This window comes from Mirounga leonina, unplaced genomic scaffold (genome assembly GCF_011800145.1).
Source record: "Mirounga leonina isolate KUSES-001 unplaced genomic scaffold, KU_Mleo_1.0 Mir_173, whole genome shotgun sequence".
Lineage (NCBI taxonomy): Eukaryota > Metazoa > Chordata > Mammalia > Carnivora > Phocidae > Mirounga > Mirounga leonina.
Genome location: NW_023270447.1, coordinates 30799248 through 30815359, shown reverse-complemented (window position 1 = coordinate 30815359; position 16112 = coordinate 30799248). Strand labels below are relative to the sequence as shown.

The 16112-nt window shown below is 40.6% G+C and overlaps 1 protein-coding gene across 1 annotated transcript in view; it reads left to right on the top strand.

Annotated features, from left to right (window-relative positions):
- The first annotated feature begins 7653 nt into the window (after positions 1 to 7653).
- The window catches only part of AK5 (adenylate kinase 5), a 239683-nt gene continuing 231224 nt past the window's right edge, over positions 7654 to 16112 (top strand). The window contains exons 1-2 of the mRNA XM_035018241.1: positions 7654 to 7799; positions 12902 to 13088. Coding sequence (XP_034874132.1) covers positions 7740 to 7799; positions 12902 to 13088 — 247 coding nt within the window. The 5' untranslated portion in view covers positions 7654 to 7739. The remainder of the gene's footprint in view (positions 7800 to 12901; positions 13089 to 16112) is intronic.

Sequence of the window (16112 nt, the reverse complement as noted above, 5' to 3'; positions counted from 1 at the left end):
AGGAATATAGTCAAAAGCAGTGTAACTGGACTGTCCAATTTGCACTTGTGAAAATAACATAATGTGTAAACTTGTCAATTCACCAAGTTCTATACCTGAAATGAATGTAACATTGTGTGTCAACTGTACTAAAAAAAAAAAAAAAAAAAAAAAATTAGAGGTTCCTTGGAGTTCAAGGAACTTATTTATATTTATTGTAGCTGTTAGGTTGACTGATAAAGACAAGATCTAATGGAATTACAGATTTCCCATTGGTAGGTAAAATATTTATGCAGATGAATGAACATTGAACTTCTAAAACATTAAGTTCCAAGTACGTCCCTGAAAACGAGTGGAAATTCCTCTCTTCTACTTGCACAAGAGGTTAACTTTGTGCAACATGTAGGGTAACCTAAGGTGTAGGTTAACTTTGGAGCTAAGATGGCTGCCATAGGCCAAAGATAGGGGATGAAAACAGACACGTGGTCAGTAAGTAGCAGGGATACATACAGGATATATGCCACACTCCCTTCAGAGCAAGTCTGACTTCCCTTCCATGTATCTGCTTTTGTACGTTAGTAAACTACTTGTGGCCAATTAGTTAATAGTCTCCCACTATCCTCAGGCCAGAAATCACGCAGTCATCCTTGATATTTTCTTCCTCTCACTCACCACAGCCAATCTGTCAAGAAATCCTGCTTGTTCTATCTTCAAAATAGATCTAGAATCCAACCAGTCCTCATTGCCTTTACTGACTTCAGTTCTCATCTGAATCACATAGCCTCCCACTGTATGCCCTATTCCTACATTTGCTCTCTTAACTGCTTCTTTAAACAGCTGACAGACGTTCCTTTTAAAATGTAAGTCAGGGGGCGCCTGGGTGACTCAGTCAGTTACGCATCCAACTCTTGATTTTGGCTCAGGTCATGATCTCAACGTCCTGAGATCAAGCCCCACATCACGCTCCTCGCTCATCGGAGAGTCTGCTTGAGGATTCTCTCTCCCTCTCTCTGTCCACCCCTCCCCCCAACTCACGCTTGCACATATCTCTCTCTAAAATAAACAAATAAAATCTTAAAAAAAAAATAAAATGTAAGTCGGATCACATTAGTGTGATTTCACTTTTCCAAAACCTTTCACAAATTTCCGGTTTCATTCAGAGTAAAAGTCCAAGAGCTTAAGACAGTTTACAAGGTCCCATGTGATTTGGCCTTACTCCTCTCTGCCCTTCTCCTCCATCACCCTGCTCCAGCCACACCAGCCTTCTTGCTGTTGCCAAACATGTCCGGCATCCTCCCACCCTAGGACATTTGAACGGGCTGCTCCCCCAGAAATTGGCAGGGTTAATTCCCTCACTTTCTCAAATCTTTGCTGGAATGTCACTTTCTCCATGACACCTTTGTCACTATTTAAAATTGTAACCAGCCTCTGGCTCTCCTTATCTCCTCTACTTTTTCTTTTCCCATGGCATTTATCACCCTCTATTTTATCTATGACCGATGTTGCTTATTGTTTCCCCCTCCTAGATGTATGTTTCATGCATTTGTTTTATTCATGTAAGTGCCTGGAAGCACAGCAGTGTTGGCAATGCCTGCCATGTAGCAAGAAATAATTGACTGAATGAATTATCATAAAGAATATTTTCACTGTAATGTGTGTAGCATAAGTGTATATTTATAAACCATTATATTTCTAGATATTACAAAGACATTGCTTAAGCTAGATTTTCTCTGCACCTAAAGATACTCCCAAATGATAAATGAAGAATCTCTATAAATGGCATTGACTCTTCCAAGTCATCATGATGTAACTTTAAAAGCCTTCAACATGTTTGTTTTAAAATATATATATATTAGAAAGTTTACTTTTTCCTGCTAGGGTATCTACTGAAATTTCCTTGGCTGAGTCTTATGCATTCTATAGATACGGATATAGATGGTTCATTCCTTCATTCATGTGTATCTATTTCAGGCCAGGCATTGTCCAACGCACTGTGAAAATAAGGATTTCTAGGACATGGTCCCTTCTTACGAGGAGCCCAGAACTTCACAGTGAGAGAGACTAGACTACAAATTATCACTTACAAACAACAGAGTTTATAACAGCAACTGGACTCAAATGCAATCTTAAAAGCACAAGCAAAGGGCCATGGATTGCAAATTTACTTTTGATCTGCTTATCACGTGACAAAATAGCACAGAACATTCAGCAAGGCATGGAACTTAAGAATGAGATGATCTGGGATCTGAATCCCATACTTCACCTTCTTGTACTTTTTAATATATCTCTTTATTTAAGGATAATATACATCCACACAAGTGCATGTCTTATTTGTACAGGACAAGATGAGCACATCCATGTAACCTGCACCCAAATCAAGGAGCTGAACATGAGCAGTATCCCACAAGCCGCCCTTGAGTTCTCTCCCTATCACTTCACTCCCACATGGGGAACCACTATCCTGATTTCTTTTTCTTTTTTTTTTTTTTAATTTATTTGACACAGAGAGAGAGACAGTGAGAGAGGGAACACAAACGGGAGGAGTAGGAGAGGGAGAAGCAGGCCTCCCGCTGAGCAGGGAGCCCGATGTGGGGCTCGATCCCAGGACCCTGAGATCATAACCCGAGCCGAAGGCAGATGCTTAACTAACTGAGCCACCCAGGTGCCCCCACTATCCTGATTTCTAATGCCTAGATTAGTTTTGTCTGTTTTTCTACTTTATATAAATGAAACCAAATAGTTTGTATCTTTTGTGTCTGGTGCTTACTCAATATTATGTTTGTGAGACCCATCTGTATTGTTACATGTTGCTGTAGACTGTTGATTCTCATTGCTCATTGTATTCCATTTTGTGAATATAACATAATTTGTATTCTACTGCTGGTGAACACTGGAGTAGTTTCCAGTTTGGGGCTATTAAGAATAATGCTTCTATGAAGATTCTAATACATAACTTTTGGTGAATGCAAAAATACATATATTCAGCTCTAGTAGTTATTTCAAACAATTTTCCAAAGTGGCTGTACAAGTTTGTATCTCCCCAGGAGTGTGAGTTTTTATTACCCCATAGCCTCATTACCATTGGTATTTGTTGTCTTTTTACAATTTAACCATTCTTGTGGGTATACAGTGATATGACATTGTTCAATTTGCATATTTTTGATGATTAATGAAATTATTACTTCTCATATATTATTGGTCATTTGAAGTTGGATTTGGAGAGCCTCTTTTTGAAGTGTCTGCTCAAGTCTTTTGTCCATTTTTCTACTGGATTGTCTTTTTCTTATTGATTTGTAAAAGTTCTTTATATATTTGAGTCCTTTATTGGATGATTGTATTATAATGTATAATTATATTTAATATTTTTATTATATTATAATATATAATATATAATATATATTTCAGATATTGTATTATAAATATATCTTCTTATTTAATAAAGTGCCTTTTGTTTTCTTAATGGTGTCTTTGAGGAATAGACGTTCTTACTCTTATGATTTGTATGATTTGTAATTCATTCAACTACAGAAATTATTAACATAATTAACATAAGTTGCTGTTTCAAAACTCCTCAATGAACTCTTATAAAGCCATTTTATTTTATTTTTTTTTAAAGATTTTATTTATTTGAGACAGAGAGAATGAGAGAGAGAGAGCACATGAGAGGGGGGAGGGTCAGAGGGAGAAGCAGGCACCCTGCCGAGCAGGGAGCCCGATGCGGGACTCGATCCAGGGACTCCAGGATCATGACCTGAGCCGAAGGCAGTCGCTTAACCAACTGAGCCACCCAGGCGCCCTTATAAAGCCATTTTAAAAGATCACTGTGTAAAGCATAGAAATGTATGTAATTACAGTTATGACAATGTTTCTGAAAATCTATGTATCTGGAAAAAATGGAAGAGAAAACAGATTAAAAACATTTTTTAAGGGTGGTGAAGAAATATTGGAAGAAAGTCTATTTTTAAAACTTTCTGAGTGCTTTTTACCATATATGTATTTCTATGAGTCATGTGCCTTTGTGTCCCCATAATAACAATCTCCCTCCACATATCTACTTCTATTGTGTTGCTAAAACAAATTATTACATTTATCTGTACTTAATTATCACAAGTCTATCTCTCTCTACAGACAGTGAACCCCTTGAGTCTTGCTCTTTGTATTCCCAGCTCCAGTCACAAGTCTGGAACATAAAAGGTTATTTTGTAATTGTTTAATGAATGAATGCATTACTTGATGAATAGATAAGTAAATAGAATTTTTCCAAATCTTAGCTATTCTCTCTCTATATATATTATATGCTTGGAAATTTTCCTAATGCTTTCAGACATTATGGAAGAGTTTTTAATCTCTTACCTCTAAGCCCCTCTAATTTAGGAGTTCCTAGCCGTCTTTGAGATCCAGAATCCAAATGTCTGGCTCAGCTACTCAACCAGTGTGGGGAAAAGAAATAGAGCATAGGGAAATTCTGCTTTGGCTAAAGAATTGTGTTACACCATTACTTCAGCCTGCATTTATTTACCCCAGATTTCACAGACCAGTGTGTATATTCTACATTTACAAAAAAGTAAAAGCCTCAGAAAGACCTAAAAAGAATACATGTAAACAAGAGGCACATTTACTAGGACAACATACAGGCATATGGTAGGTGTTAACACATTTAGGGTTTTTTTTTTTTTCTGGGTAAGTGAAATATTTACAAATGGCCCAAGATATACAAATGGCTCAGTTGCTTATTTTCCATCTGTACTTCTCACAGACACTCTCTAGTTGAATGGAAGTTCCTCGACAGCAGCAATCATGTATGTCTTATTCCTTGCTGTATCTCAAAATCTAGCACACTCTCCCACGGTGGGAGCAGAAGACATTCTATCTGGTGACACCAGACATGCACTAATCATCTTGATTGGATAGAGCTTGCAGGACTGAATCCGCAAGTCAACAAGGAGCAAAGAGCCAAGAACCTTTTATATACCATCCTTAGAATTTCACATCAGGCAATGATATGAAAGCTTTCCCATGGCAAGCATGTATTTGTTGTTCCTAGTCCTCTTTCCCCTCTTCCAAACCACCAGCCTAGTTTTTAAGCACTATCCTCCCCTCATTCAGCCTTTCTCTACCTAGCCACACCTTCCTTTGCAAAAGTAATTATGAATATCTTGCCTTTCATATAGCTGGAATACGCCAAAAAGCACTGATTGTATGCATAAGGCTACCTGAAAACTTGCCATACCTCCAGTTACAGGCATACCTCATTTTATTGCTTTATAGGCATACCTTGCTTTCTTGTGCTTTGCATATATTTGTGCTTTTTTACAAATTGAATATTTGTGGCAACCCTGTGTCTTGCAAGTCTATTGGTGCCATTTTCCAACAGCATTTGCTCACTTCATGTCTCTGTGTCATTTTTTGGTAATTCTTGCAATATTTCAAACTTTGTTATTATTATATTTGTTATGCTGATCTGTGATCAGTGATTACAACTCACTGAAAGTTCAGATGATGGTTAGTATTTTTAGCAATAAAATATTTCTTAATTAAGGTATAGAGTTTATTTTTTAGACATAATGCTGTTGCACACTTCAATATGCATAAACACAAACTTTTATATGCACTAGGAAACCAAAAAATTTATTTGACTTACTTTATTGCAATACTCACTTTATTGTGTTGGTCTAGAACCAAACCTGCAATATCTCTGAGTTATGCCCGGACTAGGTTTTTTTCAGATTCTCTAGACTATTTTGTGCAATGCAGTCTTTCTTATCCACTCTTCTTTGTATAAGTAAGTGGCCATCCTTGCCTGGCTATATTAAAGTGCATTTAGAATTACACATCCATTCAGGTTACATTCCTCTCCGGAGAGAAGGTGTGAGCTGTGCTCTGTCAGAATCTTGTCTATAAAGGGTGACCGTGAAAGGTCCTGCAGAAAGTGGCCTCTTAAATCCTAGATGCTTCACCTCAGCTGTGCTTGCTCACAAAGTAGGCTTCATGCCATGGATCCTGGTACTTTGCAAGTATTGTTGCAGAGAGAAGGAACAATGCTTAACTACGGCCATAACCTGCTCTCAAATAAGGTAAAGAATGTCAGAAGCTGGGACTGTAAGTTATGTGGCATATTCTGAGGGCAGAAATCAATTTCTATGGAACTGGAATGGAACACCTGCCTCATTTAAGGCTACCATATGACACACAGTTTCACAAGTGTTCAGAAAACTTCATTTACAAGACTCAATTAATTCTTGAGTTCCCTCCCTTGGGTAAAACAAAACTGTAGCTATAGTTAAGGCTTTGGTAGCAAGTGGCTTGTGTGACAAGAAATAGAATCAAGGAAAGATCTGCAAAGATGAACATGAAATGGACATTCAGACAAGGGTTTTGGGAAATAGCTGCGTGTTGCTTCTCTCCCTGGCAGATGTCAGTGGCCATCAAGGCCACCTTCTCTCTCACACACCCTCCCACAGTGTCAGGCCTCGAACACAGTTAGAGGTCATATTCTCAGGGTGACATGGACCATCTTTCAGACAGAGAGTGAAAAGACATCTTAATGGGGGAAATGAGTCATCTTGAGAGCTAGGCGGAGGATGGGTATACCTTGATAATTGCGTGTTTAACAGGAAGATTCTTTACTCTCATGGCTGCACCATGAGCCCCTGAGAGCTCTGACGGCCCACGGCCCACTGACTACATACCCTTCGGATCCAATTAATGATGGCGCCCACGCCACCTACCAAGCACATTTCCAATTTAAGCGGTCTCCAGCTCTCCACCACCACCCACTTCTCTCCTCCACCTTTCCATTCCTCTCTGTGGGGGTTAGCTAACTAGTTGACTACCTACTAATCCTTCTATTAATGAAGATTTCAGCCTCCCTCTAAGGCCTTACACTGAAATCTGTAAGGATTTGTGACCCTGACAGGGAAAAAATTAGGAAGCAGCCAGCAAAACTTTCCTGAAGGATAGAAATACCCAAGATCTAAAAATTGTCTTATAAGGACGGATTCCACACTCTGAATCCTCCTTTTCTCCTTACCTCCAGCTCCCTGTGATGAAAGATCGGTAACCTTAGGAATAAATGACAAATTCTGTAACAATTAGGTTTCTTCCCAGGAGCTCCATGGGGATGCAGGAGTAACTCTGTGGTTGGGGGCTGGGGGGGCGGTGGGAAGGGGGCAGGGTTTTTGAGCCCCCGATTCTGCCTTTGGCCACCTGGCCCCAGGTTGCCGCGTCCCCGGGCGGCGTGCGCAGGTCAGCGCCGCGCCCCGGCGGTGGTGTGACTCGGAGGGGTGTGACTGCGAGCCCCCCGCGCGCGCCCGCCCCCACCCTCGCACTCTGTGCCCGCCCGCGCAGCGTGACTGGCCGCCGCCGCAGACCCGGCTCCGGGAGGCGCAGAGCGCTGCGCGCTGAGCGGGAGAGGCGAGCGGACTGCTGCTTGGCGTCCGCCGCGCTGTCCTCCCGCCTCCGCTCCCTCCGCCCTTCTCTGGCGGCCGCGCTGCCTGGGAGCCCGGGAAGCCGCTGCTCCGAGCCCGCAGCTCCGGCGCGCGGACCAGCAGCGAGGCGGGGGCGGCGGGAGCGCGGAGACCACAGGCCCCGGGGGCCGGAGAGGGGGCACTGGCTTGGGCGGGCAGAGCTGAGCGTGGGAGTGTTTGCGCGTGAGATCAAGGGCTGCACCCGTGCTCCGCGCGGACCCCGCCAGCCCCAGCCCAGCTCGCCGCAGCCCGGGAACCTCCCCGCCCGTGCCCCAAGGCACGCGCGGCACAGCCATGAACACCAACGATGCCAAGGAGTATCTGGCCCGGAGGGAAATCCCTCAGCTTTTCGAGGTAGGGGGCTAGGGCTGGCAGACGGCCGGGAGGACCCGGGGAAGGCATCTCCGGGCCTGGGGGGGGGGGGGGGGGGGGAGGGAATGGAAGCCGCGCCCCGTCCCACCTTGCCGACACGGGGCGCGGAAGTGAAGGGGCTTGCAGAAGCTCGCTTTCCCGCTTGCCCGGGGTCGTCGCCTTTCCAGCGGGTTGCCGGGGTCCTTGTCCGATGGCTGGGCTTAGAAGCCCGCATCTCGCAGATCAAGTTTCAGCCTTCCAGCAGGGCTCTGGAAGCAGGTTGCCCCCAGTGTACCCCTCGGATGTGGAGGGTGGGCTGCCGGCGGCGGTCGGCCCCGCTTTCTAGGGGCGAGGGCCAGGCAAGGTGGGTACGCTGGCGCACAGGAGCGAGCAGGGACTCAAAACGGAGGGATCGAGAGCCCTAGCCCCTCCGCGCGCAGAGGGTCAGGACCCCGCGGGGAAGGGGAAGTGTGGACGGAGGTAGCCTTCTGCGGGGACAGCTTGGAGGAGAGAGATGAAGATGTAAAAAACAAATCCAAACCCGTCGAGTGCTGCACTATCTCCCGGGAGGCAGGCTCCCAGCGCTGCTATGCGCTTTCGGTGAATGAACTCCTGAGCACGTTTTCCGTCGCCTTGGAAGGGATCATTCCTTCCTCGCCCTGGCTGTAGCTTTCGCCTGCCTCCTCCAACCCACCTAGAGAAAGCAAGTCGGAGAGAGAGCGGCGAGGCGGACGTGACTCCTGTTGCTGTCTTCGGGGCCGCATCACAGCATCATCTCCACCAGGGACCCAGGGGATAAGGAACACTTTGGGAATGTGGGAGAGGAGGCTTGAGGGATGAACTAAAGGAACCTTGTTAGTTCTAACCGCAGCCTACGTCTCGGAGCCTTTTGCTTCCTCTCCTTCTCTCTATATTTGAATTTTGAAATATTCCTGAGTTCTGTGTGGTTTCGGTTAAAAACAAAACAAAACAAAAAATGGAAGCGAGCCAAGCTTCATAGATGGAGCTCCGGCAGATGAATTCCATTCACTGTAAACCTGCCCCCCCCCCCCCATTTCTGAAAGATGATAGACTGTAGACTGATCCCATTAAACCAAGGGTCATGAGTTGTTCTTTCTCCTGTCTGGGAGGTTTGTTCTGCTAAAAGGAATTTTAAAACACCATTTGGGAAAAGAATTTGATGCCTGTTTTCCCAGATTGTCTTTAAACTGGGCCACCATAATTGCAGATCTTCATTTTTTTCTCACCTCTGTAAGCCACCGGTTTCAGGTTGGTCTGAAGCCAAGATTCCCAGGTAAACCACACACTGAGCACAAGCCTAGTTTGTGAAACCCAAATCTAGCAAGTGTGTTACTCATGCTTGGAAAGAATCATGAGGTGTTGCATAAGGACAGGTCTCGGGGGTAGGTAGAGTTCTTAAAGAGTTTTCCTTTTTCTTCTTTTTTTTAATTTTCAAAAAGTAAATATGGAGGGGCACCTGGGTGGCTCAGTCGTTAAGCGTCTGCCTTCGGCTCAGGTCATGATCATCAAGCCCGCATCGGGCTCCCTGCTCAGCGGGAAGCCTGCTTCTCTCTCTCCCACTTACCCTGCTTGTGTTCTCTCTCTGGCTGTCTCTCACTGTCAAATAAATAAATAAAATCTTTAAAAAAAAAAAAAGTAAATATAGAGCAAAAGAGTTGAAGGTTTTGTCATAAATGTTACTACTGAGATCAATCTCATTTCTATACTTCTAAAATAATAATTAGAAACATCTGCAGGAATGTCACCTGATTGCAAAGTGCTGCTTAATAGTATGTCTATTTTCTTTATAAATGTGGGTACTATTTTTCCTCCTTGGTAACCACAGAGATTTTTGATGGTTTGTTCATGAAAATCTACACTGTGTATGCAGATAGGTGATAGCTGGCATTTTCATCCAGGTATTATGTTGTTTTGTTTTGTTTTTCTGCATATGAATGGGACATTTTAAAATAGTGTACACCCAGAAAAGGAAGTCTACTCTCTTAGGTGAAATGCAGTAATACAATGTACTTAAATGCAATCCTGGACATTTGGAAGATGGAAAAAGACTTCTGGTGACCTCCAAAGACTCCATCCTACCAGTAAGAATCTATGCTTTATCCAGCAGAAGACAGAAGTAAAACCTGCCAGTTCTCCATGTAATAAGCATAACCAAATGTTTTGTTTCCGAACAGAATTTTCTCTGTCAAACCATAATAATGGTATGTGAAGTTTCTAACTATACAGAGTTTATCAATTAGGTATCTATCAAACAAAAAACATTGCCTCAGCTTTAGATTTTAGACACCACTATAGACCACGTAATTGATTATTGGAATCTACATACTGTCAGACAACTAGATGTATTTAACTGACCTTTTCAGATTTTCTCCTGACTTCAGACATCACATGCACTAAATGGGATATCTCTGGTAGGTTCAAGTTTAAAATGTGTTTCTATTTTTAGAGTACATGTTTAAAATAAAAACCACGTTCCCCTGATATTGTCATGATTTCTTGACTCTAGCTAACCTTAGAGTGTATGTGTTGATCTTCTATTACTGTACCTTCGAGCAGAGATTTAGCAATTAATTTGAATTCTGGTGAAAGTCAAATTTGATTATTCAGCTTCTCTAAGGATTAACTCAAAGAGATGGAATAATAGGTTATCTTGGATCCCTGATGGTGGCTAACTATTAGAAGGAAGGGTTAAAATTATCCATGGAATGGAACTCATTCCTTCTAAAGTCAATACCCTTTGGGGAGTCAGATTTCTTTAGGGAGGTTGGAAGTGTATATTTCCCAGTTAAAAAAAATTTCATTGAGGATGTTCACTCATTTTAGGCAATAATAGGGATTTAAAAAAAAAAAAAGAGAGAGAGACCTTGAGTGATTCATATTGTATAGTTGGATTATGTAGGGGGCACAGATAGTCTGGCATTTTGTTTTTATCCCATATCATATTTTTGCAAGATGTAGAGAGAGGAATATGTGCGTTTGGGAATCAGAAACATTGGGTTGGAATCCTGGGCCTACAAGTTAGTTTGATCAGCTCATTTACATCTCTGAGCCATGGTTTCCTAATCTATAAAATGGGGATAATAATACCACATAGGGCTGAGAGTGCATTGGGTGAGCTAAGGCATACTAAGACACAGGAAGCACTGCCACAGTTAGCTATATTAACATAGGAATGTGAGGAGTTAAACACAATGTGTGTGTCCGTATGTATGTGTGTCCGTGTGTGTCTGTGTATCTATAACACAGATCTTGACACACAAACAATGTGGATGCCCAGATTAGTTTTTTCCTCTCCCTCTGCAATTGAACTCCTCTCAGCACTCTAACCCACACTGTTTGGGATTTGAGAGAACAAATGTACCTGGAAAGAACTGCCTACCACTTTGAGCAAATTGTACAAGAATAATTTGAAAATAAAATATGGTATTTAGCAAAGATGTCAGCCTTTCAAAGGGTGTGTGTGTGTGTTGTACATTAATAACGTATATTGGTGATAATAATTCTCTGTGCTTTTTCCATGAAATACTGTAAAGGAAAACAGTTTGTACATCAGTCCAGTTCCCAGGAGTCAGCATTTCCAAATTTGTAGCATTTTTAGAAACTACTACATGTGACACATTGGACACCAGGTTTTCCTCTGTAACCTGAACGGATATTGTGGTGATTTATTATGTATCAAATAGCATTTTTTTTAAGTCTCAGACTATGTTTTGAGTAAAATATTTTTCCTAATTAGAAAACAGTCCAGGGGCGCCTGGGTGGCTCAGTCATTGATCGTCTGCCTTCGGCTCAGGTCATGGTCCCAGGGTCCTGGGATCAAGCCCTGCATCAGGCTCCCTGCTCAGCAGGAAGTCTGCTTCTCCCTCTCCTGCTCCCCTTGCTTGTGTTCCTGCTCTCTCGCTATCTCTCTCTGTCAAATAAATAAATAAAATATTTTTTTAAAAAAGAAAGAAAACAGTCCAATATGCACCTACCATGTGCCGGGGACAGTGTCAGGGGCTAGAGACTGAAAAATAAAAAAGACCCACTCTGGGTTGTTGAAGAGTTTACAGTTTAGAAGATGAGACCAACACATAAACTGATGGTTTCAGTATAAATGACAGGTAAGATTTTTTTTTTAAGATTTTATTTATTTATTTGAGAGAATGAGAGAGAGCGAGTACATGAGAGGGGGGAGGGTCAGAGGGAGAAGCAGACTCCCTGCCGATCAGGGAGCCCGATGCGGGACTCGATCCAGGGACTCCAGGACCATGACCTGAGCCGAAGGCAGTCGCTTAACCAACTGAGCCACCCAGGCGCCCCAAGATTTTTTTTTTTCTGGGTAATACGGAATGCTAGGAAGAGGTCCACAAGCCAACGTGGGAGCTCAGAGGAGGCTTCCTGATCATAATAATATTAATGGGAACCACCAATTCTATTGAGTATTTACTCTGCGCCAGGCCCTCAATATGCACTTTACAAATATTACATTTTTAATCCTTAAAAAACTCTCTAAGAGGGGCACCTGGGTGGCTCAATCCTTAAGCATCTGCCTTCGGCTCAGGTCATGATCCTAGGGTCCTGGGATTGAGCCCCACATCGGGCTCCCTGCTCAGTGGGAAGCCTGCTTCTCCCCCTCCCACTCCCCCTGCTTGTGTTCCCTCTCTTGCTGTGTCTCTCTTTATCAAATAAATAAATAAAAAATCTTAAAAAAAAAAAAAACTCTGAGGTAGGTAAAACATTTTACAAATGAAGAAACTGAGGCTCGGAGCCTTTAAGAATGGGTAAGAATATGACAAATAATGACTGGAACACTTTTATACACTGCACTTTATCTCACTTTGATAGGGTGCCTCCATTTTAAACTATGTAGTTGTCTGAATTGTTTAAAAGGCAGAGAATGCTGAGCTGAACACTAATGGTCGAGAATTTAGGGGCTTTCTTAATTACTCAGCAGGTCATAATTCCAGCTCTAATTGTTCATTAAAAAAACAAATGCGAACACCAAAAGCAACCCAGAATTTAAAGATGGGACATACAACTCTTCTAACAAAGGTGGTTTTAAAACCTATATTACATGGGCATATTTTGTTGTTGTATTTCAGAGCCTCTTGAATGGACTTATGTGTTCTAAGCCTGAAGACCCAGTAGAGTACTTGGAAAGTTGTTTACAGAAAGTTAAGGAATTAGGTGGCTGTGACAAGGTGAAGTGGGATACGTTTGTCAGCCAGGAAAAGAAGACCTTACCTCCGCTCAATGGAGGACAGTCACGGAGATCCTTTCTAAGAAATGGTAATGTATACGTAGAATAATGGTTTATAGTTACAGCAGTTCTTTTTAAAACACACCATATAGACTATAGGTAGTTATTTGTTTTATTAGGTTTCCAAAAGCCTAGAAAGATATTTGACCCTGGAACATGATTAATCTCTCTGCTCCAAATTCTCATCATGTTTGTGATAAGACAAAAGCACATGCCACTGTCCAACACTTCCCTAAAGGCTTAATGAAATTTTGTCTTTCTGACTTTATTATTTTGCAATATGAATTACATTAGCAAACTATGAATTTTTCTTAAAATTGCAAATAAGAGTTTCCCAAATAAATGGATAGACAAAATAGTTATTATGTAATAATTAAACATTCCTTAATTAGCTGGGAAGAGCTTGGCATAATATGTTTCCAAACTCAGAGTTCATATTAGTGCATCTGCATAAATGCATATTAAGTTCATACTAGTTAATCCAACAAGTATTTATTAAGCAGCTACTGAATGCAACATAATAGATTAGGCATTTGGATGTTATAAAAGAAGTAGAAGACATGAACTTGTCTAGCAATTTTAAGAATAGTTTGGAACTAAGAACTGGAGTTCACTAGAGGAGATTCGTGGTATATTCTGATAGCTTTCTGAATTACATGCTTATCAAAATTAGTGGTTCAACATCAGCCAACCACCTTTTAGGCTCTGGTTGAAGTAAAATCGTATGTGCAAAATGGAATCATTTCCAATCAGGGGAAACTAAGTTTATTCTTTCCCAGTGGCCAAGATCATTATAATTTCAAAATTTACATCACTTTCAAAAATTGTACCATGAAATGTTTGCAGCATTTATAATACAAGTCTTACAAGTATTTGTAACAAATACAAGAGGGAAATAAACTTCTGTTTATTTTACTTAGTCATGATCTGCTTAGATTTTATTTGAATGCAGTGTAGGGGAAAAGTCATAGTGTGTTAATTTTTAAGAAACACAAACAGAAAGGGTAAGCAGAAACAACATTTTCTCAGAAGCATCTCCAGAGAGCAGACTCCTTCCCTGTCCATGCAGGAATCATCACTAGTTGATACAGGCCTGAATGCTCAAGTGACAGTTACCTCTGAGGCACACCACTTAGTAAATTTCTGCTTGGGTGAACAAAATGCCTTTTTCATGGGCTTGAAGGGTTCAAGTACCTTCCCAAAATGGCTAACTTACTTTCCTGGGTTGTTATATTGTTAGAATCTGGCTCAGTGTTAAATACGTCTGCCACACCCTTGTTTAATTAAGTGAGATTAAGTATGGGCAATCGTTTCCAAACCTTAAAGCACTGACAAACCTCAGGTATTACTGGATTTAATCTAAAATATTTTTACATTTTTAAATTTAAATCTAAGAGGATATTATATCCCCTTAGTTCAAAAGCTGCTCTCAGACTGGGTATGAAAAGTGACTGTTTTGCAACAAAATAAAATCCGAATGCTTCTATTTCATACTGTTACTTGGCTTGATTATACATAGAAGTCAGCAGGCCAAGTGTGTAATAGAGAACAGGGGAGACTGTGGTCAAATAAGTGAGAACAGTCATTGTCTAAAGGCAGTCATGTACAAATTTTGGAAAAATGTTGAGCTGAACAAAACATATCTACGGGGCTGTATTAGGCCCACAAATGACCAGTTTGGAACTCCTGAGTTAGCAGGATAAGCTAAAACAGGAATGGAAAATGTAGGTTTAACTTTCATTAGAATTACAATTGTTTATTAATTTTAGAATCTCCATACCTACTAATACTTTACCAGAATTCCTTCTCAGAGATCTTTTAGTTAATCATCAAATAGAACCTTTCAATGTACTATGATGACAAGAATGTCTTATTACATTTCTGTATCTAGGACACATGCTGAAAGACAGAGAATGGTTTCTAAATGGACTTTTCTGTAATAATAACATTTTATTTTCTGAAATGCTTTACATACTTGTGTTTTGTAAGTAGCTATAATTTATGGAATATATTATTAAATTAAAGGAAACTGATAACTTCCCAGTAACTTAAAGCATTACTATTTCTAGAAATAAAAATGATTCATGCATATTTTGCTGAAATATTGATATAGATATGCTAATATATAATTATCATGAAAAATTATTCTATGAATTAAAACATTTTAATCATTTAGGCAAATTACTTTCATACATAAAGATATGATAAAAAAGTGAGGATAAATTATTGACTGAAAAGACTGTATTATCAATGTAAGATAAGCATCCATTTTTTTTTCTGCCATATGTACCCAATTGAACAAATAATTAGTTGTGAATAAGAGTTCTAATCCCATAGCTCCAAATGTCCCTAGAGCTTCTGTTCTGGAATATCTCATTGTCATCTTATACTCAACATGTTTAGAAGCAAGCATAGCATATTTGCTTCAAAACCAGCACTTCCTTCTTTTCTTATTTCGATGAAGTCAGAGAGTCAGTTGAGCATTAAAATAACCATTTATTGGGCACTACTATTGTCAGACATTCTTTTAGGACTGAAGATGTAGCCACTGAGAAAGAACAAACATGCTAACCTGCCCTGATGGAGTGACCTAGAGGGTATTATGCTAAGTGAAGTAAGTCAGTTAGAGAAGGACAAATACAGCATGATTTCACTCACGTGTGGAATTTTTGTTTGTTTGTTGTTTTTTTTCACTCGTGTGGAATTTAAAACAAAACAAACAAACAAAAACAGAATCCTAAATACAGAGAACAAACTGATGGTTGTCAGAGGGGAGGTGGGTGGAGAGATGGGTGATATAGATAACAGGGGATTAAGAGTACACTTATCTTGATGAGCACTGAGAAATGTATAGAATTATTGAGTCATTACATTGTACACCTGAAACTAATAAAACACTGTGTTAATGATACTTCAATTTAAAAAATAAAATATTAAAATACATTAAAAAGAAATGTAAATACTATAGGAGTGTAGATAGTGAACACTCTATACAGGTATGATATATATGTATCATATACATATATGGTATATACATAAAAATTATGTATATA